Source organism: Branchiostoma floridae, chromosome 6 (genome assembly GCF_000003815.2).
Source record: "Branchiostoma floridae strain S238N-H82 chromosome 6, Bfl_VNyyK, whole genome shotgun sequence".
NCBI lineage: Eukaryota > Metazoa > Chordata > Leptocardii > Amphioxiformes > Branchiostomatidae > Branchiostoma > Branchiostoma floridae.
This window is the reverse complement of record NC_049984.1, coordinates 18,600,832-18,627,742: the sequence shown is the minus strand read 5'-3', so window position 1 is coordinate 18,627,742 and position 26,911 is coordinate 18,600,832. Positions and strand designations below refer to the sequence as shown.

General features: G+C 42.5%; 1 protein-coding gene across 1 annotated transcript in view; it reads right to left on the bottom strand.

Moving 5' to 3' along the window:
• Positions 1-26,406, bottom strand: part of LOC118417831 (guanine nucleotide-binding protein G(o) subunit alpha-like) — a 36,032-nt gene extending 9,626 nt beyond the window's left edge. The window contains exons 1-3 of the mRNA XM_035823578.1: positions 26,012-26,406; positions 25,696-25,738; positions 25,317-25,458 (exon numbers count right to left, since the gene is read on the bottom strand). Coding sequence (XP_035679471.1) covers positions 25,317-25,458; positions 25,696-25,738; positions 26,012-26,129 — 303 coding nt within the window. The 5' untranslated portion in view covers positions 26,130-26,406. The remainder of the gene's footprint in view (positions 1-25,316; positions 25,459-25,695; positions 25,739-26,011) is intronic.
• Between the last annotated feature and the right edge of the window lie 505 nt (positions 26,407-26,911).

Genomic DNA, 26,911 nt, shown 5'->3' with positions numbered 1-26,911 from the left:
GCATGGCAGGTTTGACCGTTTATTTCCGTTAGAATCGTGGATGACTGAATATTGATGGACGTTTTGCGGCATTTTAAAACGTGACAGAATACCATAGGACCTGCTTTCCATGTCTCGAAATAAGCCCCATTTTTACCATAATATTGCGGTTATGACTTCGTGATAATTTCTTTGTTATGTACAGGAAAATTCTGAATAATGGCAGTGATCGATATTGTACATGCATTTGTCATGATTCCAGTGGCTCACTCAAAATGTCAAAATTACAAAATGTAGCGTTTCATGGAATCGTGTACTTCTCACTATGATGGAATGAAGAATTACGTTCATATAATTCTTTAAGATATTCATGAACCCAAAGGATGCATGTAGAAATGTCACAGTGTGTAGAGTAGTATTCACCGTTATGAATTGTGATTTATAGGGCAAAAGACAGCAGACGGCATGAACTATTCTACAGTAATTAGTACAACCACATGACGCAATCGTGAAAAATTCAGACGACATCTTGGCAGGAATCCAGAAGGGAATATAGGAAATATGCCAACTCTCATAACACAAATATTCCTTACTAACGCATGTATAAATGTCAATAACGTTATATGGGGAACGACAAGATCTCTTCGGTCTGAATTTTGCGATATTTTTCACAAATCAATATGTATATATATATATATAACATGAAAGCAACAATAACCTGGAACCAGTGGGAGGGGTACGTTTACATATTTGTCTATTTTCGTAAGGTTTTCGAATTTTTTCTTCTTCTGCCGTCCTATATATGCTCATCAAATAGAATTTATGCTATCTGTTATCCTCCATACGCAATTTCATCCGTATACAGCCCCTTGTATTATATAATAAAAAGTTCCATTGATCTATGAATGCTTCAATTTGAGAAGACCATGATTTGGATGTGGTTAATTTGGGTCACTAAATGGTCGTACTTCACTGAGAATGAGGCTGGATCTGTCTAACGGCCATTGATCCAAGCCGGGCATTACGTTTATATCCCGGGTATAATGATCGAAATTCCAAGTTCCTAAAACCGACCATCAATCTAACCGGACTGCCAATAAATACAACTGATGCAGCAAATAGTGGAACAGGAAGGCTTGTTGAGGGGAGAGATTCGTTATAGGAGATGGGAAAATAGCATAGAATAAGCAATAAAAACTAGAGTAAAACGAGAACAGTGACCTATAGCCTAGAAAATGCACAGGCTAGGGACATGATATAGAAAATTGAACCAACTTTTCTTCTTGATTCTCTCTATCAGGACTTCGAGAAAGTCTTATCATTTTTTCTCATTGTTTAAATAGCCCAGAGTTATTGTTCTAGAGTTATATACAATATATTGAAAATTTTCAACATTTTCATATAACTGGCTTCATCCATTCTAAATCAGGTGTAGCAGCATGTTTTTTCATGAGATGAATTGCAGTAGACAAATATGACTACAACGAAAGAACTAATGTCGACTGCTGTACGTCCCAGTATTCTCTGACGATCCCGGTGATAAAAAGCAGTCCCGTCTAATGGGGTTCCTCAATGGCCCAACGATTCGTCGCCATGGGAACTGAGCGGCCCCCATTGACCCAAAAAGGCTGCTTTTTAACAATCAATAATCAAATTTGGAGGGGACAATATGGACATTAATAATTCATACGCTGTCGCTTTAAGTCCCGGGAACAGAAATCATTACCAAGCCACTGATTACGCTGGTTGCACGACGGGTTGTCAACCATCTCTCCCAATTATGGGGCACATTTCAAAACAGGACGCGCTTGTTTCGGGAACCAAAGATAAAGGAATAGATTAGGAAATATTACACGAATTGTGCCCATTTCTTTACGTTTTGTGTGTTTTGTTGTCTTTTATGTCTTAATTTTCATTCCAGCAAATCGTGACTCTTGCAGCACTGGAAATAGCAGTAGAGCGAATCACTTAAACACTTGTATGTCCAACTGCACTTGGCATCGTTGTATTTATACTTAACGTTATCTTTAAGTCGTTGCTATTTGTGTGATCGATAATTACCCTGCAAAGTACGGTCTTGAATTATCACACTTTATGACAACACCAATTGTGATGCTATTTTGATTCGGGTAAACCTCTCAGTCAATTATTTAAACACTTTCTTTGAAACGATCGAGTGGATGATAGTATAATGAATAGTCTATGGACGAATCTTATTACATGTATTACTTTCATGATTTTGAACATGAGAATATATCTGTGGAGGGGGATACAAGCTGAGCCACGTTCGGGACGGCGTTTTTGCTGCTGCAGCGCCACCTACATCGGCTATAAGTAGCAGCAAGAAGTGAGTCATTTTACCCTGACGATGGTGTCTGATAGACATCGAAACGTTGTAAGTAAGTACTACCTGGTTGTGTCTGAAGAACCTTACTATATGACGTCATCATACCTGCCTATGGTTTACCGAATCAGATTTCGAGGCACGTGTACTTGCATAATGTCCTCTAGTCAACCTAATATCATCTACTAGTTTCCCGGACGACCTCAGATGAAGAAAAGAGGGTCGGTTGTTTAAAAGCTTTCGCCGGAAGATGAAAGCTACCATCCGCTCTTTGAAAACATTCACCCCGGCAGATCAGTGCCTGGTGCTTGGTTGTTTCGCGGAAGATCCCAGTTCATGAAAGAACACTGGTCTAATAACATTTGATGGTCCCTTGATCAGCAAGGGGCCGCTTTGCATGGTTTCGATTAAACTTTCAACAAGCACCTCCGACTGCAATTTCATCAGGAAAAATGAAAATCCGTCCCCATTCCTGAGTTGCTTTGATCTTACAAGTCCAAACTGCAAAACACAAAAGAGTATGACTGTTTTATAATTGTGAGAAAGCGAACTATGAATTAGTGCATTTGATGAGCGTAATTTTATTATCAGTGGGATCATGTCGAGGAAATGGTTTCATCTTGTATTCCTTGATTCATACTGTTGATGTTTTAAAGCCTAAATATTCTATTGTTTCTTACACTTATACTTAACTGTCATATATTTATATCTTCTTGTGGTTTGGTTTGGTTTGAAACGACTCTTGCGTTGTCTTCGTACCTTTCACAATGTATGGTATCGTTCTCAACATTCATATTCAATATTGACGTCGATCACTTTCATCACATTTTTCTGCATAGCAACGACGTCTGTTTTTGTGTGTGTGTGTGTGTGGGGGACTATTTTCTACCATTATAGCGCACAATGTCACCGCCCGCCTGCAACGATGTAAAAGGTTGATAGACCGCTAAGTGGGACCTATTATACCCCATTTCCACTAGGACGGCGCTCTCGCCGCGCTCTCTCTGCGACCTAAAATTTGACAGTTCGCTCAACGAATTGTGTAGAAAAGAAACTAATCTTTTTACACTTTGTGTGTTTTGTTGTCTTCTCGGTCACACTTTTACGTTTTGTATGATATACCCAGTATGAAAGCGAAGGTTACACATATCCTATTTATGTTGCAGTGAGAGCGCAGCGCGATCGCCGTCTAGTGGAAAGGGGGCCTTATCAGACGCTATACAAGTAGTCTGACGTAGTGTCTCATTAGAGATGTATTTAAGGCACAGGCCGATATCTGTAACAATCCTGTCTACCGTGCGGTCTTTTCCATCATAACGATGTGCGTCATACTTATCTAACCGTTTACACGAGGCTGAGCATAAGTCATAGATAACTGCTTTGATTCCTTCAGCTATTTTTACGATGTATTGAGTCCGCACTAAAAGGCCCTTAATTGGACATCTCGTGTAGTTGTGGGCTATTATTGTTCGTCTTTCTTCATTGACCGGTGAATATTGATCCAGAGCACACGTTTAGCCGTGTTATGTATGCCAAAGGGTATGTGCCGTGGAATAGCGCTGTCTTTTACATTTATTCTCTATACAATGGTCTGATGTAGCGTTATACTTTATTAGCTTTTATTGCCTTTTCAACGCCGATAAATACAGCAATAAATACAAGAGACTATATAGTAAAATAGAGTTTATAGTGTCACCCTAGGGTTAGGTCACATTTCCAAACTAGGGGCCCGGCCGGGATGTTTTAAGAAACGAAAAATTAAAATGTATACCTAGAAATATACACATATTATGTCCATGAATCTTATTTTGACATTTTGTGCATTTCGATGTCTTTTCTATCATTCTTTTCGCTCCCGAAAGCTGCTCGGCCGGGCCAGGTATGGAAATGTGACCTAAGCCTAAGTGGATCTTAGCTTCTTCCTCCTCCTTTCCTAGTATCATAGCCTCCTTGTATTTTGATGTATCAAATACAGTCACTTTGTTTTACTGGAGGACGTGAGGTGGTCGCGTTTATTGACTCTTTATCAAGCTGTTATGTTGCTGTTATAATGTTAACGAAATATGGCCGGGCCATACATAATCTAATAATCATATATATAAGAAATTCACGGCCATATATATTAGATATCAAGCCCATTTGTCAGGGCCGAATGAATTAGTATCGACCATATTGGATTGTTCCAACTTTCCTGGTATGGCGTTTTTTGGAAAACTTCGGGTCACACAAAATTTATTTCTCTTTTCCCGGATTTTATTTCAGAAATTTTTTTCAAAAGGACTGGGGTGAAGATATACGGCTTAAATGACACAAAGAAACAACAGTCTGAGGAGTTTAATGGAGCGTTTTAAGCAATGAACCCCTCCTTTGATTTGTTACTAAAATACATTGTTTTTAGACTGAAATTATGTGTATGTCGGTCTGAATGGCAATACTTACGTATACGGGTTTGTGATGGCAAAACCTGTATTTTTTTCTCAGGATTTTGAAAATGAAAAAAAAAATGGACAGGCGAATCCAACAAGCAACAAATGAAATTGGTATGGCCTCGGCAATATGTTTGTGTTTTTGGTCCGTTTGGGTGTCTGTTCCCAGCATAATTTGAGAAGCTGTAGGTGGATCATAATGACATTGGGTATGTCGAGGTCAAGGTCGATAATGGACCTCCTAGCTTACAATACTATTAGTATTATGGGCAACCAAATTTCTACATGGCGTTTCATCCAGTACATTTCGTCAGATCTAAAAGAAATCGTTATAAGCAATAAAGTAGTGCCTCATAAGCATGCTCAACAAAATGGAGGATTTTATGGAATTCTAATGATAAAAAGACTGAAGTGGCGTTCATGACAAGTATGGATTTTCAAATCAAAGTGGCAGAAGCTCAAGTAAATCATTTTCTTGGTATTTTTGACTAACATATCGTTTTTGACTCGTGACGCCAGACTGCGTGGTTGACAGCTTATGTTATGAAAGTTAAGTACCTGTCACAAGTAGGTACACACTAAAACTCGAGTCTTTTGACAGAAACCCTATCTCACACACCAAGGCCCATCCCTCTGAGAACCGAGCTTTAACGTTATATCCCCATCCATGTAAAGTCCACGCAATTACGTGTTTGCCGGAGGGATGGAGAAATGTCTCAGGCGTACTGCTTGCGCGGGGCCGATAAGCCAGCGCCCAGGCTCATTCAATATGATTGACACTTCGTTCTGACGAAAAAAATCCCCAAGACTCCAAGTCTGTGAGAATGGACGCTTTTTTTAGCCGTACCACACTTGTGTATGTCGATTTCTGTCAGCAAAGGCGCGACAGTGTCATGTTAATCTTAACCTCAAATGTATCTTGACCTTGATTGGTTTCTACCCCAGCAGTCTTCAACACTCTCTGTGTTTCCATAATCTGTAACCTGACAACATGATCGCGATGGAAATCCCGAAGACTCCAAGTTTGGGAGAATAGATGCTTTTCTTAGTCGTATCCCGTATCCGTGTCAAGTTAATCTTTACCTCAAACGTTCCTTGACTTGGATTTGTTTCTACCCCAGCAGTCTTCAACACTCTCCGTGTTTACATAATCTGTAGCCTGACAACATGATCGCGATGGAAATCCCGAAGACTCCAAGTTTGGGAGAATAGATGCTTTTCTTAGTCGTATCCCGTATCCGTGTCAAGTTAATCTTTACCTCAAACGTTCCTTGACCTTGATTGGTTTCTACCCCAGCAGTCTTCAGCACTCTCCGTGTTTACATAATATGTAGCCTGACAACATGATCGCGATGAAAGTCCCCAGGACTCCCCAAGTCTGTGAAAATGGACGCTTTTCTTAGCCATACCCCGTATCCGTGTCGTGTCAATCTTTACCTCAAACGTATCTTGACTTTGATTTGCTTCTACCACAGCAGTCTTCAACACTCTCCGTGTTTACATAATCTGTAGCTTTGCAACATGATCACATGATGCTATAAATCAGCCGTATTTTCTTGCGGCGCTGGCGTTTATGATATTATAGCGGACGCCTGTCATCTACATTTAATTCAGAATATTGCAAAACAGGACGTCGGCTATATATCACGAGTCCAGCTTGCATTATACTATATAATCATAGCTTGTCGTGCTAGGAGCAATACTATTTCTCATTGCTTTCATTTAGGGCCATTTAGAGTCACCATGCTATTCAAGGAATCCAAAAGCTTAAAGCTGACTATAAACCGGGCGTCAACTAGCCAGTATGTAACATATCATATATCATAGAGTGTGCTGATACCATATATAATTTTCAGTAGTTAATTGCAAGCAGAGCTCATGGCCTGTGTCCGTGGATTCTCTTCTCCAACGGGATAGATGGTATTCCTGATGTTGCCTTAAATGCATGTGGGTGGGGGCATGATCATGCAGCTGTTTAGGATGAATTCAAATAAAGAAATACTGTAAATGCAGAAACTTTCGCGGTGGTTTTATATTGTGGCCCCTAAACCGCGAAATTAAAACCACCGCGAACTTTCATAATACAGTATGCGACAGTACCGTACTGTAGACAAGTTCGCGGTATGGCGCTACCACGAATTCAAAACCACCGCGAACATCCCATTTTCCCGCTGCCGCGAAATTAAATCCCCGCGAACTTAAATGCATGTACAGTACGCTCTTCATGAAGGCCTGTCCTTGGTGCTGAACATTCAGCATCATTAGGAAGGCCGCCTTTACTCGATAGCAGGCCTTGGTCTAAATTTTGCACCACGACTTTGCACCACGTCCTTTCGTTGTCATTGTTTTAGGTTTTCAGATCGGCATAAGGTATTTTTTTACCTATCTTGTGCTTCAAAACCCCTCGCTGTCTTAGGGACATATTGGTGCCCTCCCCCGTTCCCGGTTAGTCGGATGGGCCGCTAGGAGCGCGATTTTAGTCAAGCTAGTGAATGCACTCAACTTATGAAATTATATCAGTACTTTTTCAGTGTATCATCATTACTTCAGCGACAGAGACGTTTATGATCCTTTGTGCTGCATGGCAGGAATGTTTTACTTGTGATGTCTGAAAAATCTATATATCAAATAGAGGCATGAGGTCTCCGAACACTTAACTATATCTACAAAGTACGCAGTCCCGGCTTAACATAACGTCTTTCTACTATCCTCTATCAGTGCCATGCGCCCTTATCGCCATTGCTTCTTCATAGAAGTGCAGCGTCTATGAAATTGAGTGTATACTAGAGTCTGTCATGCATTGTTGCTATCAGGTTCTCTCCAGACAAATATGATACAGACACAGAAACATCAACTCTTCTTTTTGTATGATGTATACCCCTTCATAGGACTTAATGCATTGGCAGTTCAAGCAGTTATGCAATTGGGATTCAGTGGTTAATAGCTTAGTGGGGTGGAGGGAAATCAGTCGGATGTTTTCGTGACTGAGCGCGGGCGCGATCGGACCGATAGTCGGGCGGACAACCCCAGAATTACTAATATGAGGCTGAATGGCATGGAGCCCCACGAGGTCATGTAAGAGAAATGGATCAGTTGAACATGATTGATAGGCGGATCTAAGCGGCAAAAATCTAGCTATGTCACGTACAGAACTGGCCTGGCAGTCTTCTCACCAACATTTATTTCTCGCCAGGCAGTCACCGTCCAGTTCTGGTGGTTGATCGGATGTCCTCTGACAAGATGGCCGCCATGTTGAATCAGGAAAACGGTACGTAATGAAGGCAGTGCTGTGACCTGCCAAACAGGCCTGTCAGTTTAAACTATGTGATCCAGAACTATTATGTTACGTCTGACGTCTGGAACAAAACGATTTTCCATAGTTTCCAGACGCCAGTGTTCTATTCCCTCAATACAAGTCCCTACTACCGTCGGTTTTTGCGAAGAGCGGCTAGGACAAAACGCCCATATGAAGGCTTTCTCTGTGACTATGATCCTCTGTGTGTCTTTCTCTCTCCTCCCCCTTTCTCTCTATATGGCAGTTTGTCGTGGTTTAATGAGCTGACGTCCTTTCGTCTGCCTACCCCGGTGCTTCCATTACATCCCAGTGACCATCAGATCTGTACAGGGCCATTCTCATTTACGCGCTCTGAAGGCTGACGTTGCTGTAAGGGTAAGGGAGCGTCGCACAAGTTCTCGTGACTTCAGAATAGCTTTCAAAGTCGCGACAGTCTCAATTCTCAACTTCCTTTCAAAGCGTCGAAAACGGAGTATGTTGGTAACAGATTGGGTGCTCATTTAACACTTGTAAATTTCAATTTCAAAGATAAAAGTATGAAATATAGGTATGAAAATTCATTTCAGATGCTTTACAATTGCAATTCTAGAATTCTTCAAATTCTATGGATTTCATTATATGTAAACAGGGTCTATGTTATGATAAACATACCTTATTAGTACCACAACGTTTTCTAAGCAAAGCTTAGTTGTCGTATTATGTGTTAAACTATTGATATAGAGAAATTATATATTCGTCTCAGCCAAATCACCTTTTACCATTTGACAATGTGATTGCATTGGAAAGATAGTAAGAACATATTCAGTGCAAAATCATCTCCTTCAATCTCGCCCTGCCTCTGTGACGAGTCATCAGCTAGCTTGCCCCGCGGAAATCGAAAAGATCAGCAAACAATTCAAACGTTTTTTCCGCCGGGCTGTTCGATCTTGCGACACGGCGGAGTCTTGTAATTAGTTGCCGCGGCTGGAGAATATGAAAGGTGCCGCCAGCGGCCTGAGTAATTGGAGACTTTCACCTGGGGGAAGGCGGTGTGTGCCGTGACTGATTGATCCGACCGACCCGCGCTGTGTCAATCCCCGCGATGCGATGAGGATCAAACAGGTCTGGAGGAAGGGACGAGACGTGGGTTGGGGATGAGGAGATGGATGAAGTTCCGTGACTTCCCGTTGCTTTGTGAAGAGCAAAGTCGCTTTGAAGAACGAAACTGGGTTAAGCTGAGGCGATTAACGTGGCTAATGAAGTCGGGGGCAATATGGGAAAAGGACAGTTGTTGGGTAAACAGAGCTTTACAACCATCGCTGAACAGAGACGGTGGGCTCCATAGACTTCCTTCAACCTATGATCCACTGCTCAATGAGTCACGTGTTCTATCTAATGAAGTCGGGGGCAGTTTGAAAAAAAGGACAGTTGTTGTGTAAAAAAAACAACTCCAAAAGCCCATGGACTTGTTGAAACCAGACTTTTCCGCTAGAGGGATTAAAAAGGCCATCTACATCAGAGCGTTACAACCATCCCTGAACAGAGACGGTGGGCGCCATAGATTTCCTTCAACCTATGATCCACTGTCACTGAGTCACGTGTTCTGTCTGCATAACGTGACGTCAAGGCAGCAGTGGATTGTTCATTCCTTGACAAAGACTGGTGCTGTTCAGTCGAAAATTTGGGTGAGCCCAATTTTTTGTGTTGGATATTACAGTTAAACTAGTTCAAGAACTAGTTGAAACTGTTTACGGCAAACGATTTTTGCTTTCGCTCCATATCGTATCTACCCCCCAGGTCAACCCTGTGAGCTTTGGGAAGCCTGGGCGTCTGTGCATTATTCTCCCATCTACGGCAGAGTACGGAATCTAGGGCAGAGGTTGAGCCTGATCCACAGACTCGCCTGTGAAAAGCAATTGACCTTGTTTGCTTTTGATCCCCGCCTCCTATAGCCTTAGTCAGACGCAAATCAATACCTATTCCACGCCGCCGCTTAATGGCAGAAAAAGAGCCAAGCCTAGCCAATAACTATGTAGAAGAAAAACGGGGAATAATATTTCCTCATGTTCTGGGCAGATTCGCGGTACCGTTTCTTCGTGTGGAAGTGTTATCCGTTGTGGTCAGATTTTATTAGAACACAGTGAAATTGAAACGGAGTGATTGTGATTATTTTGGCATTAGGTCACCGAAGGTTTTGCAATGTCTGATTGTCTGTCATTATTTTGCCCCAATGTGGTAGTGGTTATTATCGCCCATGCTGACCACAGGGGATCGTTCCATCCACACTGGTGACATATAGCATTGCCGAAGTCTATTTGGTAGTCGTTAGGAAGAGAGGGGGAGAGATGAGGAGAGAGAGGAGGAGAGAGAGAGAGAGAGAGAGAGAGAGAGAGAGAGAGAGACGGGTAGAGAGAAATGGGAGTAAGAGAGAGAGAGAGATGGGTAGAGAGAGATTTGGAGAAAGACAGAGAGAGAGAGAGAGAGAGAGAGAGATGGGTAGAGAAATGATTAAGGCTACGATACAATCCTCCACCACCAAGATAAAGACCAGCATGCCCTGTCCACACAGAGTACAACCTGACCTCCATTCCTACGTGCGTGTTTTATTCATGACCCAAATGGACCGATAATCAATTCTCGGGGAGAGTTTTATACAGTGAAAGAGACAAAGAACGTCCCATGGTTCAATCATTTACCCCGGAGATGTGACGGGAGGGCCAACGGTCGGGTCGAGGGCGAGGCGAGAGGACGTGACCTCAGCAGCGACCCCTATCTAAGGAAGCCTTCTGGGTCACGGCAAACCAAAGCAAGGGTACAACATCAGACGCACGTCCAGGGTAATGGCACGGATAGCACCACTATAGGAGTCCATGAGCAACACACTCGGACATGATGTCAACGTACTAACATACAAAACTTATCCACGAGGGAGCAATTCTACTCTAGGATTTGCGCTACAGAGACATAACAATATAGAATTATTTTATCATACTTTCGTATAGCCATTTACACTTCTACACAACACTCCTCCCCCTTTTGCGTACATTCAACATCCAAAAATTGAGCCAAATTACACAATAATATATATATATTACAGGAATGTTGAAAATGAAGTTAGTTTGACCTAGACATGCCCTTGCCATGCTACAGACATGTTGTGGGCGCTAAAGTGCTGATGCGGACGGGCACATTAGCGCGGGTGATGGCGGAAAAGTACTTTCTTTGTAATGGCGGAGAACGTCGCCATTTTGGGACGCCTACGTACGGCAATGCACGATCCACTGCCTCTGTTGTGCCTTTTTCAATTATACTTCACCTCAATGGGAGTGCAGTATCCCTTCTGAAATGTGTCTGTCTATCTCGTTCTCTCCGTGTGTGTGGGGTGGGTGCATTTGTGTGTGTGTGATTGCGAATCTTTCTGCAGTCAGAAATGCAGTGATATTTCCCACATGTCCCATTCTGGTTCGTTTTACTCTATAGCGTCGCACTATCGTCCGTTAAAATGAAAAGTTAAAGAGGAAAGAAGTGCTAATCGATTCCGCGCGCGTCCTCTTCTGCGGCGAATCCGCTACGTATTTTCACTTCAACCCTGTTGTTCTCAGCCCACTGATGGCTCTGTAACCTTTCCACCAGTCCACAACCAACACTGCACCATCCCCCTCTGATACCAGTCCGCAACGATCATTGCACGACCCCCCTCTTATACCAGTCCGCAACCAACACTGCACGATCCCCTCTAATACCAGTCTGCAATCAACAACGTACAATCCCCTCTTATACCAGTCTGCAATCAACAACGCATGTTACCCCATCTTTCACACTAGCCTGAGTATCATCCTCCGTAGTAACCGCTGGCTCACGACTTTCGCTTGCTAACCACGGTGGTTAGGCTACTTTCATACCCCAGATCTCTGCTAAAAACGCGTAGCCTTGGCGAGGGAACCTAACACCATGTTAATCATATCCAGTTGCTTGAGAAACTGCTTTTTGTCGTGTCTTATTACCTGGATGTCTAACCTTCAATCGACGTACCACCATGTTGTACTGGGAATGATACGCCCGGGGATCCCATGTGATTATAAGTCCAATAAAGTTAGGGTCATTCTAGAGTCACAGAACGCAGACAAGCCTTGCTCGTTCGAGCATCTGTACACCGTAAAATCATTGCCTTCGCCAAGAAGTCCATGTTTTAGGTTAGTACATAGGGTGATGGGCCTATATGTAGGTCAACAGCTTATAACTCGAGAAATTGTGGATGGAATTTTGTGATTATTGGTATGTGTGTAGCGGTTGTGGAAAGAAAGGCCAAGTTCGAAATCAGTTTACCTGGCGTTTTCCTACGGTACTGCAGCGAGCTTCGTATTTTTGTGTTCTTGTTTTCAATGGAAAATTCACTTTCCTACGGTACCGCAGCAAGCTTTGTATTTTTGTGCTCTTGTTTTCAATAGAGAGTTCACTTTTGGCACCTTATGTATGTTTCACATGCTTGGATCAATCTTTTAGCTCTCTGGCTAGAAACACACACGCCGTCAAGGTGTAATAACATGGTCGCTGCATTTTCCTTCACTCTAGCTGTGACCACCTATCCTAATAAATAACCACCCTTAACACATCGCCTAACACATGGAATCTCTCTCATGCAGCCAGTGGCCACAAGGAACGTCATGAATTCACAAGCACAAAAGATGTATGCCTTCTGCACTTTTGTATTATTCCATATATAAATTGGTGGCGCCAGGCGAACCTTGGGTGTCAGATTGGTTCAAAAACGCTGTTTGCAGCCTGTCTATAAGTATAATCCGACATCCTAAATGGACACCCAATAGGCTTTTTCAGCCTGTTAGTCTTCTTATATCAACATGATGATGGTACTGATATCTTATAGGATATATAATCTGGAACAAGTATGGCCGATGTGTGGATCGGAAAGAAATGCTGTTCATGTTTATCATCATAGTATGAGTGATCAAATTCAGCAACAGCTTATAGATCATCAATTCAAAACATTATCTTGAATCAGAAGAGATTATTTGTAGCATTCAACCTAATTGTCCTGAAGTAAAGTTACAAGCATAAACGTTACAAACAACTTCTGAAATTGTTGCAATGTTGCATCATTGCCGAGATATATAGGTACAAGATTAACGGTGTTGCACTGTTATAAACCGCATTTTCAATATCTACTCCATAAAACACTTAGCTCCCCATATGTTAACCACACAACGATACTTCCATCCCGTATTTCACTTCCAGCAAAACCGCCATTATCCGCATCGGTGCACGCATGGTTGATATGTCTAGGAGAGTGCCATCGTTATAAGTGCCCAAGCGTTCCTAGATGCTGTAAATAATATGCTTTAAAAGATCATTACGTCTTGGCTCGAGTTATCTAAATGGTGTATCATGGAGGAGATAATCTTCTCAGCTTGTTGAATTATTCCTAGGACGTGTTGGCACTACTGAAGTAGCAGAGAAGCGGAAAATCACGACTCCAAAATTGTTGATGGCTCCACATTTTTGACCCACGTAACATGACTGAACTCACAGACTTGCTGTGGTAGGCTAAATGATATTGATTGTATTTTTTGACCTCCTTTAAAAACTGCAAACGATATATCTTCCCATGTGTGCCTCTCTCTCCTCCTTCGCTTTTAGGCATCTTGACGCTATGTATGTCCAAGGAGGTTAAATGAATATTTTAAAACCTCCTTGGTATGTCCATATACCTGGCGAGTGCCTAATTAGCCTACTGAAATCGGACTACATGGCGTTCGCACAAGTCCCCTCCAGGCATCCGTGTAGGCCGAGATAACTAATTGGCCCAAATAGGTGAATATTCTACCAGGGGATCTGACCAGCCAGAAGAGTCGGCCAGCTCAGGAGTGCACTTCTACGGCTAGCCAACTCCGCTGGTAAAATATCGGAGGGTATTCTGTAGCTTTAGGACTACGTTACAATACCAAACCGGGGCCCGACCGGGCTGTTTGTGGAAACGAAAAATAGAAATGTGTACGTAAAATATACACAAATAATGAATGAAGACCTTTATTGTACGTTTATGCTCTCTAACAAGCTAAGAACAGGTCATAGTGAATCTGAATGCCTACTGATTCTAAGTACAAATTGTGTAAGGATGTGATATCAAACTAAAACTACTAGTCTAAAGCATACTGGCATGTACAGGTTCAAATTATTCTCGCTTCTTAAGACAGGTGTAAGTGTAAAGGCAGATGGAGTTTAAAATACATGGTTTGTCTAATTTCGTTTGCCCACGACTATTCTCTTTACGTCTTGTGTAGTTTGGTGTCTTTTATATCATGCTTTTCGTTCCCGAAAGCTGCCCGGCCGGGCCCCGATTTGGAAACGTGACAAAGCCCTTACAGTACACAGCAGGTAGTAGCTAGCCGTACCTGCACCTGTCTGCCCCGCGGAGGCTAGGTCCGCCGGGACGGCATGATGGACCCCCATCAGCCGGGCGGAAGTAATTCCTCTTCCCGTGGGACAGAAGAGATTCAAAGCTATAGTTCCACATATGCTACATATACAGTACATACAGCGCCAGGACTGTGTGCATACTGGTAAAGCCAACGCCACATTTCCAAACAGGGGCCCGGCAGGGTAGCTTTCGGGAACGTAATGTACTACTTTATAAAAGACACCAAAGTACACAAGACTTAAAGAGAATAGTCATGGGCAAACAACAGTTTGTATTCAAACTCTCAATTGTTTAGCCCATAGAAACGGGTAAATAAACAACCGGACCACGCATGCGCACACTGAGTCAACTATGTGGCCACAGTAAAATATTAGTCGATGTAACATACAGGAACTCGCAAATACAATTGACTGGCTCTGGAGACGAAATTGTGAAGAGAAAATGGGGATGAAAGCCAATTACAATATCAATGGCGAAAACGATGGCGTTACAAGGTCTCTGGTTAGGGGAACCACACACTATCTATCAACTTGGCTATGAGAGAGGTAAGAATGAAATAAAAACACGAATGTTACCATTATGCAATTGAAATTCATCGATATGTCACATTGAATATAATAAGAAACGCAACAACCAGAGGGGCGAGTAGAGCAGAAAGAAACATCCCGACTCCCGGGATTCGAACCCGCGCCGAACCCGGGCAGCCGGATCACAAATCCAACGTGCAAAATCCAACTGGTGACGCTAATTCAAAAGACTGGTTAGGTTAACTTTGGCAAGCATGAATTGGTGGCTTGTTTGTTTGAGATTGTTCGCTTACTCTTAAGTTTGTTCCCTTAAGGTTTCTTCCGTGAGTGCTGTACCACCACACCTGCCTGATGATACAGGATACCGTCACGACGCGTCCTCCGGGTATTGACGGATCTGGTGTTAAATTCCGCGTCACAATCAAGTGAAACACCGACATTCCCGTCATCCAATTTCCTCCAGGCACGATGCTATACGCCTCCACATCGTCAGAACCGTCCTTATTCTATACAAAACGCTCCAACCCCGGGGCGTCAACACTGAATGCTATGATGCGTCAAGGATAGAGCACGTGACTGTCAGCTTCAGGCACACACACTGTCACATACGTCAGACGATTTTTGTTTGTCGCACACGATTTTGCAGAGTAACTGAACCGACAAGCACCTACAACAATGTCTTTCGACCGCTTGAACTTGTACGACGCGCTCACGACTGCTCTACGACTGTTTCCTGTCGTAAACGTGCCCTATGACGTATGTGGCAATGTCTTCTCTTAATAGTCCAAAATCCAAGTGAATGGGCAACGCAAAGTGTGCTATTCATTGCTTGCGTTGTGTACAGGGTGGTCGTTTTAGGCAATTACTTGCTGCTTATTGATAGCAAATCTATCTCTTCATCGAAGCAATATATTCCCAAACTCAGACTTTTCCAATTGTTTGATAGGTGATTTCGCACCAAAGCCCAGCGGTATGCAAGCGAAGTCATCTCTTTGAAATAGGAGGACTTGTTGCCGTCATTATATTTCAGCCATACCATAGGTATGGTGAAATATATTGTATTCGTAATGTTTCTTTCTTTCTTTCTTTCTTTCTCCTGTCAAATCTTCAGAACACGGTATCTCCGTTGTTCCTCAACCGAATGACTTGGAATTTGGCACAAGGGTAGAGTGGGCCAATACCCTCAGACGTTTTTTTCTTTTTTTCCATATCTGTCTCTTAAATGATTTTATTAAGGTTTTTTGGTCATCTTAAGACCAAAACTGTATATTTGGGCCCCCTGTACCCTGGTATTATAACCGAATGAGCTGAAATTTGGCACAGATGTGCCTTGATAAGTCCCCCATATAGATTCAATATCAGTTTTGGTGTACAGTATAAGGAAATGCTTATTTTTGCGATTTTTTGGTCATTTGTTGACCAAAAAAGGACACTTTTGGCTCCTGTACCCTGGTTTTAGAACCGGATGACCTGAAATTTAGTATAGGAGTGCCCTAGACATATGCGCACATGGATTCATTAACACTTGAGGCATACTGTACAACAAAATGCTTAATTTTGCGATTATTTGGCCATTTTATGACCAAAAACGTACACTTTTGGCTCTGGTGCTCTGGTTTTAAAACCAAATGACCTAAATTTTGGCAAAAGGGTGCACTAGATATTTATTCAAATGACACATGTATAATTTTTGTCATAAACTACTTCAAAATGATATATTTGGGGATTTTTTTTGTCACTTTCCAATAGCCAGAGGGGTTAAGGTCATTGACCCCCAGCTACAGATTGCACCTACTGGCATCTATGTCTATTTAATCTAATTAGATAGGTAACCAATCACTTAGCCTGAATCTATATCCTAAAAAGGGGGAGGTGGCAGCCAATCAGCGAGCCCGGTGTTATCTGGAAGAGTCCATTCTTACACGGAGGGGTTCATTTTTTTTAAATTCATCATTGGACTGGTGAAGTCTTTCAGTGGGTGTATTTTTGGACAGGTCTATTTCGCAATTTTACAGAAAGTGTGCTGGAAGAGTCTATTCTCACACGGAGGGGGGATTTTTTTGAAATTCATATTTTGGATTTTGGTGACTTCTAGTTTGTCAAAGTCTTTCAGTAGGGTTATTTTTGGACTGGTCTAATTTGCAATTTTACTTGGATGTGCTGGAAGAGTCCATTCTTGCATTGAGGGGGGGCTTTTTTAAAAATCCATTTTTTTGGACTTCAGTGATTATGTCAAAGTCCTATTTTAACGGATTTATTTTTGGACTGCTCTACTTTACATGGAAGAGTCCATTTTTGCACACGGAAGGGAGATTTTTTCAAATTCAGTTTTGGACGGGTGATTATTCAAAATTCAATTTTTAGTGGAAGTGTTGTTAGACTGGTCTATCATACCTTTTCATGCACTGGGACCTTTTTTGCTAAATTCAATTTTGGATTTGGTTTCTTATTCAAAACGCCAATGTTTCAGTGTGAGTATTTCTGCACTGGTCTATTGTGCAAATTCACATAGGGTGCACTGGAGTCCATTCTTGAACGGAGGAATTTTGTAAGATTCATTTTTGGGTTAAATCGTCATCAGTAAAAGTGATTTTTCAAATGGGTGATTTTGAAATAGTCTATTGTTGCATGGGGAGGGAGATGGCTGAAATATGCTGTATTTGCTCTCAAGCAAATGTCGGCCTTTCTAGTTTGAACCTTTTGATCTTAGCTCTTTTTAAACGCCAGGGTTCAACTACCCACGTCGGTCCCCTTCATTGCATGACAGATGTTGCTCTGCAGTGGAACTGACGTTTTCGGGTTAGAAGTATTGGTAGGCGTGCTGTGAACCGATTCGTTCTGCTGATTTTCCCACAGCCTAATCTATAGTAATTGTGTTATCGGGTGGGACAGCTACTGTTTTTCTAGAGCCAGGGGCAAAATGATAAGGATCTTACAATTAGTAATTAATTACTTGTAACTGTTCAAGACCAACAGATCAGCTAGAAATTCACCTGTTTTTAGTATAAAAGAATGACTTGAAAAAGCCAATGAATCAATAATGAATGGTCCATCAGTATAATGCATGGAAGTGAGAGGGCTAATTTGCATACTTTTCATACATTAGCCTGATTAAATCGCACTTATAGCGACCCACCCAACTTCCGTCGCGAGGGGCCGTTATCGCCACGGATAGCGGCGTTTGCGTTATACTATATACTGTACATAAGTAATGCATGCACCAACGTGTTGAATGCGGAATATCAATTCTTTATCATGGTCGATTTGCAGCTCGGGCAAAATTAGAAAGCTTTTTCTATTTCATCCTGTTCGTCGTTTAATTGATTGTTTATTTGCAAAATCATGCCCGAGGGCTAATTGCATACACAGTCTCAAGAACTAAGAGAGGTAAGTACATAAAACTAGTGTCTAATCAACTACATGATACTATGGATACTAAACCCAGTCGTTTAATAGTGCGTCTTCATCCCTGTCGTCGTAGATTGTCTAATGCATTCGACTCCCATCCATTTCCCTCTGCAGGGGGAGGTAATCTCCAAGCAGATCCTACGGTAGCATAAGATAGTATCAAAATCTGACAGAGGAGTGAAGCCGGCTTAGGAGTGTGTTTTGCTACATGGCAAATGGACACCTCTTGGCTGACTAAACTTCTTGGCCAGTTTGGTACTATCTTATGCCATTGTAGGGTCTGCTTGGAGATTAGGGGGAGGTCCAGTATTTCCAAGTACCCAGTTAGAGATGGCTAGGGACGGGGAGCGGCCGGCGGTGTCCCCTTATTGCTGGCGGATGAAAGCATCTCGAACGTCGCTACAAATCACATCACCTTCCGCTCCGCTACCCTGCCACCAGCCGCCACTAAAAGCGCCTATTTCCCCCGGCGCACACCCAGCACACCCAACCGCCATGTTGGCTCTTCAACACGGAGACTTCAAACAGTCACAAGGAACTACGATAACGTTTCAGAGACAGGGGCCGTGAATCTCCGTGGTCATTAGTGCTCCTTGTCTCCACATACATGTCCTAAGGAAGTCTTTGTTGTAAGGATATCGGAGTAGATAAACAACCTGGCGTGTTTTAACAATGACTTTTCCCAATGACAGCGGATGCAGTGATGTTATAACATTCCACATACTCTATCACTTAACAGTGTATTTAACACAGCACTATTTCTTTCATGATCAGCTTTGTAGAAGTAATTAGCCCAATTGATAGGCATGCGGAGGAAAATATAGAAATAAATCATTAGCAGAGCCTTGACGTATTGTATCAAACATATAAGATACAACATACAAAATATATCAAAATGGTCACAAGATCTGTTAACATTTATCATATATGTATATTGAAAGTCAGCAATTGCACTGTTACATAACACCGTATGAAATTCTATCTTAAAGCCCGCATTCTGTATGCGTAAATGTTCTGTTTCTTCAATTTAGTAAACAATAGCATCTTTACGCACGCTTTAATGTGTGCTTATAGATCGGGTTTCGTGCAGTGTAAGTTACATCAGATTCTCCGATATTGCTGTCCCTTTGCCGTTGTCATGCGAGCATAAATCATTTCACATTTGGATGAAGACAAACCGGGCAACGGCATTGTACATGGCACCTGTGTTGATAGTACATAGTGTGCACACCATGGGGTGAATGGCAGATCTAGGGCCTTTGCGCATTTGCTATGTCAATAAACAGCTCGTTTATATCCTTCAACACTACACGTTGACATCTGCCACGTGTAAAATCCTCCAAAACACCAACCACGAAGAGAAATTTATCTCTATGTATATGAAAGTTTCTATTCGCCGTATATATGTTTATGTGGCATTGTCTAGGTTTTTCTGGTGGTGAACCGGACACTACATCTTCTTGGAGCTGAAGAAAAGGCACATTCAAGAGCGCAAAACTCCACCTAGAGAATTATTCTACCGGCTCCCAATATTTGCTATGTTAATTGTCATTTTGTCGGTAACAAGGCAGTTTCGTTGAAGTGACCTTGATGACCATCTACATCATAGTAGTACACGTAACCGATTGCTGGGTTAACCAGCCTTGTATCCCTATCAATCCATTGGTTGAATCTGCCGCATCCTCTTAGAAATTGTAAAAAAGAAATCCACCGATACCTAGTATTTTATTTTTGTGGCTAAACATCCTCTTAGAAATCGTAAAAAAATCCACCGATACATAGCATTTTAACACGTAACGCTATAAACTTAACTTACACCTAGCCATAGCGACCTTGCCGGACGCACTTGTATATCAAAGCTATTGAGTTGGGGACAATGTTGATAGCGCGCCGCTACTGTTTACCAACCCTAATTCTTCCCTATCCTGACGTGGGCGTAATTTAGAGTCAGCTGACCCTGTTTTCTCACCACTTAGCTCGCTTTATCAGGGACCGGGCCAGATGGGGGGCCATTCACGGCCGGACCTCATAACCTCCTTTGTTCTTCTGCCGGGGGTAGTATATCACTCGGTGGGAGCTTTATCAGTTTATGTACAACAGGCGTGATTTCTTGCCTGTACTTGAGGGCAGATATATCGCTACCTTTGTATAATAGCCTCAGCTAGTTGGGCGGCCTTGGCTGGCTGTTATTTCAGCCAAAGAAATAAATAAAATAAAATAAAATAAAATATATCGGTACCTGGCATATACATGGGCCGCATTTCCAATCGGGGGCCCGGCCGGGCAGTTGGGGGGAAAAGTATGATATAAAACACACACAAAAAAAGTGCCGATAACTATTCAAGAGCATAACTTGTGCATATTCATTGATATAGATTTTAATGTTTCTTTTCCGCAAATATCCCTGCCGGGTCCGGTTGGAAAATAATGTGACCCTTGTAGGGTATCAAATATTTTGTGTCTACGAAACATACATATGATATACATGTATATACATTATATATTTTATTGTTAAGGTTGATATGTAAACAAAATTTTTTCTACGTAAAGCATCTACAATGTGGTTTTCTCAGGTGTACCAATGATCATATGTATGGAGATGTTAAACTTGGTGATTTGTTAATATTTCTTGTGCTCGTAAATATTCCTATTATATAGTTTTTTCTTACTTGTACTGAGCACTTTTGGACAAATCGAAATAAAGGTCTTCAGTCAGTCCAATGTCAGTAGACGGCGCCTTCACAGTCTCATGATTTCGGCCATATGACGGACGCGACCCAATACTCTTCAAGCTGAGTTTCGGCTCCGGCTGATTTTATGCGTTTTTAATGTTTATTTTGGTACTTTCCTAATGTTTGGTAGCGAGACATAAAGAAAACGGTGCAAAACAGGAAGCCCGATAGAAACGCCTAATATAAAAACTGCTTAAAAAAAAACAGCCGGAGCCGAACGTCTGCTTGGACAGTAGCGACCAAATACAAAGCAGAGGACCGAAGGTAATTTACGTAATCATGGATAATATAGCATAACGTGTCATGATAATGTAATACAACCAGGCAGCTCTCTCTAATCTGTGTGTCTGTGGGGGGGGGGGGGGGGGGTAGTCAAAATTTACCGTTTATATCATAGTTTGGTAGCCATAACATTAGTGTGAAGGTAACTGGCTTGTATTTTATAATCTTTAATTATATTAGAATCCCAAGGTCATTAAATCTGTGCTCTTCTATCTTGTATTTGAACTATTGATATTCTTTCGATTTTCGTCGACTTTTATAGCAAACAATTCGTTAAAATGTGGGTGCTACATGTAGTACACCAAATACGTCACGCTTTACATCTATTGAACAATGATATCACTATGTTCCAAATCCATATATTATCAGACCAATAACGGGCTTAATTTCTATCTGGGGCATATTGGAGTGGGCGTTCTTTGGTTGCTGTGCTACTATGGTATGTGTACACACAAGCTGTCTGTGCACTGGGTCGGCACACTGTAGTATGATCAGAAAGGTTATATTTAGATGTAATCATAATTTACGGATGACATCCTGGGATTGCCATCATGTAAAATAATTGTACTTGCGCTACTCTATATGTAGAGACCGACTGTACATGTGCCACTATAGACTGCAGGCTGTACTACTACTATAGAGGCACTATACACTGTGCTCTAAAATCAGCAGTTCAGTCAGCATTGGCAATATTAGTCCCCCTAACTAAGCTAGGTTCCAATTTTTCCTGTATTTTTACATCTAGACCTAGATGAGTGTATGTTTGAGGGGAGGGGGGTATGGGGAAGGTCTATTCTACATCAGGTCCAGATATCCAGGGTGGTCTTAGACAAGTGATACTTTTAGTCCCTTTAACTAAGCTATGTTCCTACTTCATTAATCAGATCCGTCGAGTGACGTCTTACCGTACGTAGCTCTGTTGAATGGGACGCGTGTGGATGGCTGATTACACTAGTCGTTAGTAAAAGTTGAGCCGTGACGCATGCTCGAAGGAGGCGAAACTACCTGGAGAATGCGGCGGCACCACTCTTCTCTTCCTTAATGACCCATTAACCGAACGTGAGGTGTTTCTATATCGGTAATTACGTCGCACTGGAAGCAATTTCCTTTGACGCGTGCCGCATGTTTTTGTAAGGATGTAGGATTGAATACATGAGTATCGAAATCGTCCAAATATATCATGTTTGTTTCATGATTAAAGACGTTCTTTTTGTGAAGACACAAAACTATCATTAAACAATATCAGGGGTTAGATGATACGAACTATTTATTGGTTTCGCTAAGCATGCAGTCGTTGGAGAACTATGCCATATTTGCTATTCAAGTATTTACTACTGACTTGCTCTTGCCCATCCAATTATAAGGACACAACCACTTAGAGCAAGTTGAAAGGTCCGCACACAAATGTTCCCAAATACGTCTGGTGCAGAGAAAATTACCAGCGCACAAGTTATCAACATTTATGATCTATATGAATATACACGAATGAATCAAAACTTCATTCACATGTACCACTCTAGAAGTAACATAATGGGATTCTAACTAAACGAAAAGAATTCAATGTATACAGAAACAGCCATCCATGTGGCTGGAGCGCCGCACATTGTGTATATCGTGTCGCGACGTTTGTCACTACCGTCTGTACATGTTGGCTTACAAGCGCCGCACATGCAATGTTGACATTTTTCACTGTCACCCGGCTATTGAGAAGGACAGTGATTTAGTGTAACCTTACACGACTGGCAAGGGGTTAACTCTGCCATTTTATGTTGCATTCAGCAATAATGACTCCCCTGAGAGGTAAGGGTTCTCGGGCACAGAAATAAGCAACAATTTGCTCTTCTTCTTTAAAAATAATGCTCTGAAGCGGGATTTAACAGCGATAAAAATGCAGTAGGGCCCGACAAGTAGTAGAAGTAGGTCCAACCAGTCAGGGAACACGTGACCTCAATGAAAAATGGGCGATTTGAGCAGAGGTTGCCCCTGTAACATTCCCATTTAACCTTTATTCAGATAGATACCCTTTGCCTGGATACTTCAATGATATAATTTCCAAGCCGACTGGTCACCTTTACTGGTCGTCTAAAACCGCAAATCGTAAGACTTACGAAAGAGTTGATACATGACACCTGCGTAAAAGATTGCCGATTCGGTGGGTCTGAATGTGGAGCTATCTTTACGCCCGTCGAGTGGGCTCAACCCAGGGCAGCGATCTGATTGTTGTCGTGTTCGCTTCAGAACCATGTCTGAATTGTGCACAATCTGTACGAAAATTTATGCCTGAATGTAAACAGTCCTGTCAGGATACATGTGTGCATGGCAGACGTAGTGAACACCTGGTTGTAAACGTAATAGAGGTTGAAGTATGAAATGACGGCCAAATTTCGTGCTAAAGTCATGCTTGAAGCTTGTGGTTTACAGCTTTGTTGGCATTGGGCAAAGTGATGGTGACGTGGCTTTCACGGTGAACTCAGTACATGGCGTATACAGTAACATTGGGTATATCACAGTAATGTGTCTTTCCATAGCAACAAAGGAAATTGTGTCAACGGAAGGCGTTCAAAAGATCCAAGCAACATCCGGGATGGACAATTGTATGATGAATACATAACATATACATTATATTAGTAACGTCAATACATTAATATTTATATTTCTCTCTCGTTTTGATCAACCGATATCAACCCAACGTGTATATCCTCTTACATTTGCATAATTGCAAAAACAGAGAAGAATTCGACTCTTTATACTAGGTTACTGTATTCGTACTAGTTTGTATGTAAGAGTTTTTAAACATTTATTGTGACCTGTGTTTAGCGCAGTAGGGAAGAAATGTAAGGTAAAGCTCTTTAGAACAGTACTCAATATTTTTTCCGAGCCCCCCAATACTTTCACCTGTGAGAGTATATGTTCATATATGTTTACACAACAGCCGTGGTGGATACGGATTCGGTGCATATTTATTTATTGATATATTTGCCACGGCAGGATTTGCTACACACCCTCCCCACAGTCTGTTGGTACAACTGAATGCATCTATAACCGCCCACTGTTTATATACACCTTAATACAGAAATATCGAGTAATTAGAAGGGGTATATTGAGAACATTTGTCTATGCACACATAGATTTCGTCCCTCATAATTTGTTTTGCACCACCTGTTAATATCTCCATATCATATGCAGGTGTATTATTGGCCTCGACCTCTGTGCCTTACACGTGTTTTTGCGGTATTTAGTACCTCTTTACCTATTTCAACAACGCTCTGTTTCATTCATTGACCTTTTCCCTATCTGCACGAAATAACACAGGTGAAACACTGGAAAAAAACCTAGCCCTACATCTGTTTGGAGATCAACATTTCCCTCATTCGCAAGATGATTAAGCGCTGCATAATTTGTCGCCGTCGGTTCGACCCTGACGTGACGGTCGGTGGCGTATGCTAATGAGCACGCTTAGCGTTTTGATGCATGATGATCATGCATGAACCTGTAACCGTGCCTGCTTCATGAAGCTGTCAGGGGGGAGATACACTCGCGACAAACGACCGACTAACCATCCGGATAGGATGGGGCTTTGATATGGTGGCGTTTTCAATACACAACGGCTGTAATTTGACTCTGTAACTGCTGTCCTGACTTTGAACATCGCTTGGATCAAACCAGTTTCGGGGGAGGGGCGCGCTTGTCATCGGCAGGTACTTGCGTTTCACCTCGGTTCACCCTTGACCTTGCTCCTGATTGGTCCCACCGGTTTTGCCATTCAAACGCGCTCGTGCTGTGAGGTCGGTTCATAATTTTGCGGGCAACCCCAAAATCTAAGCGCGAAAGTGCATTTTTCTGATCCCTTACGGCAGGTCGCAACCTCTATCTGATAACGCATTTTGTGTGCATACTGTGTCACCTACCTCTCTTTCCGGCTCGCCATATTCCACTTTCAGGACCTCCATGGCGCGTAAAATGGACGTGAGGGACTGAATGGTGTTGCTGTAAACCACCGGCTTGAACTGCTGCATGTCATCCGTGGTGAACCCATCCTCGTGGATAATCCTGCGGAAGAAAATGGAATAATAATGATAAAACGAAGCGATTCGGATATCCGGCGGGGAATCGAATCGGCGGCTAATGAAGCGCACGGCTAACCTCAGTCCTGTGCATGATCTCCAGGACAGGGCGTGACATAGGGGGTAAAAAAACGATGGTAATAAACGAGCCTACGTGATTTATCCCGCATATTAGCTCACACACAAACAAGAAAGGTGTGTCGTATAGAGGTAAAGTACTCACTTCATCTGTTTGACGATGGTGCTCTTTCCCGACTCGCCCGCTCCTGAAGGGGAATAGAGAGAGAGAGGAGGAAGAGAACGGCATCTTTTTGCGAAACGTAGGATTGACAGATCCTTGCATGCATGTATTTATTTATTTATTTATTCATTCATAATAGATTCACGTCCGAGTGCTTGGCTGGACGCCTGGCCGTTATAGGAGATACCATGCCGGGCACATATGCACCCCTCCATTATGCCGGCTGTCTGCCTGGCTTTCATTCAGGTCCCTCCCTACAGAAGCCACCCTCCCAGCCAACACTAACCCCGCTCCTTACCTAACAGAAGAAGCTTGATATCCTTGGCGGCCACCAAACCGTCCTCTTTTAGATTCTTGTCGATTTGCTTGGTTTTTTCAATGGCGGCCCTTTCCTCTGCGCTCATCGTACACCCCATGGCGGCAGCCCTTTTCCGCTCCTCGCCGCCGCACCTGCACAAAGCCCCGCTGCCGTCGCACACCCGTCGCGTGCACCGAATAAAAGGTATCCAAACACACGATCCCGAACGGGAAAAAATCCACGGGCGTGGCACGTCCACACACTCGCACACACTCAGCGGAGTCCGCTAGTCCTGGTCGCCGGCACAGATTTTCCGCGGGTCCCCCGCCCGATCCTCATAGCTCGCAGTACAGCATACTAATAAAACGGTCAGAAAATGACGTGGGATCCCCGCAGGCTTCGGCTCTTACGTTTATCGTTCGCGGGGGGTCGCTTCTTTCCTGGCCAATCACGAGCTCCTATTCATCTCTGGATGCGGGAGATCTAGCGGAAGAGGAGGAGAAACCTCAGAAATAATTTTTTTGTAAAAAAACACCTTTTGCTGTTTTTGTTTGTTCATGTTCGGTATAGAACAGGTGCTCCAGTTTGGCTGTGCCTGATTGATTGTGATAAGCGGTGGGCCGGAGTCATATTGGCAAACGTGTTCGGTAAACATCACGGTCGGTAGTATAAACAACACCGGGCCATTATAGCCCGCCTGACACGCCCGGACCAACAGATATGCTTGTGTTATGAATTGTTGACGGATTTTCCACCGTTCCTAGGGCCATACTGTCTAAAATTCTTGTTGTTGGATTCGCCCACTCTATTTTTTGTTGTTGCCAGATTAAAAAAAAATCTTATGATACTGATATTTTGGTATATTTGGAACAATTGAAAAAAGTCCCTTTCTTTCTACGT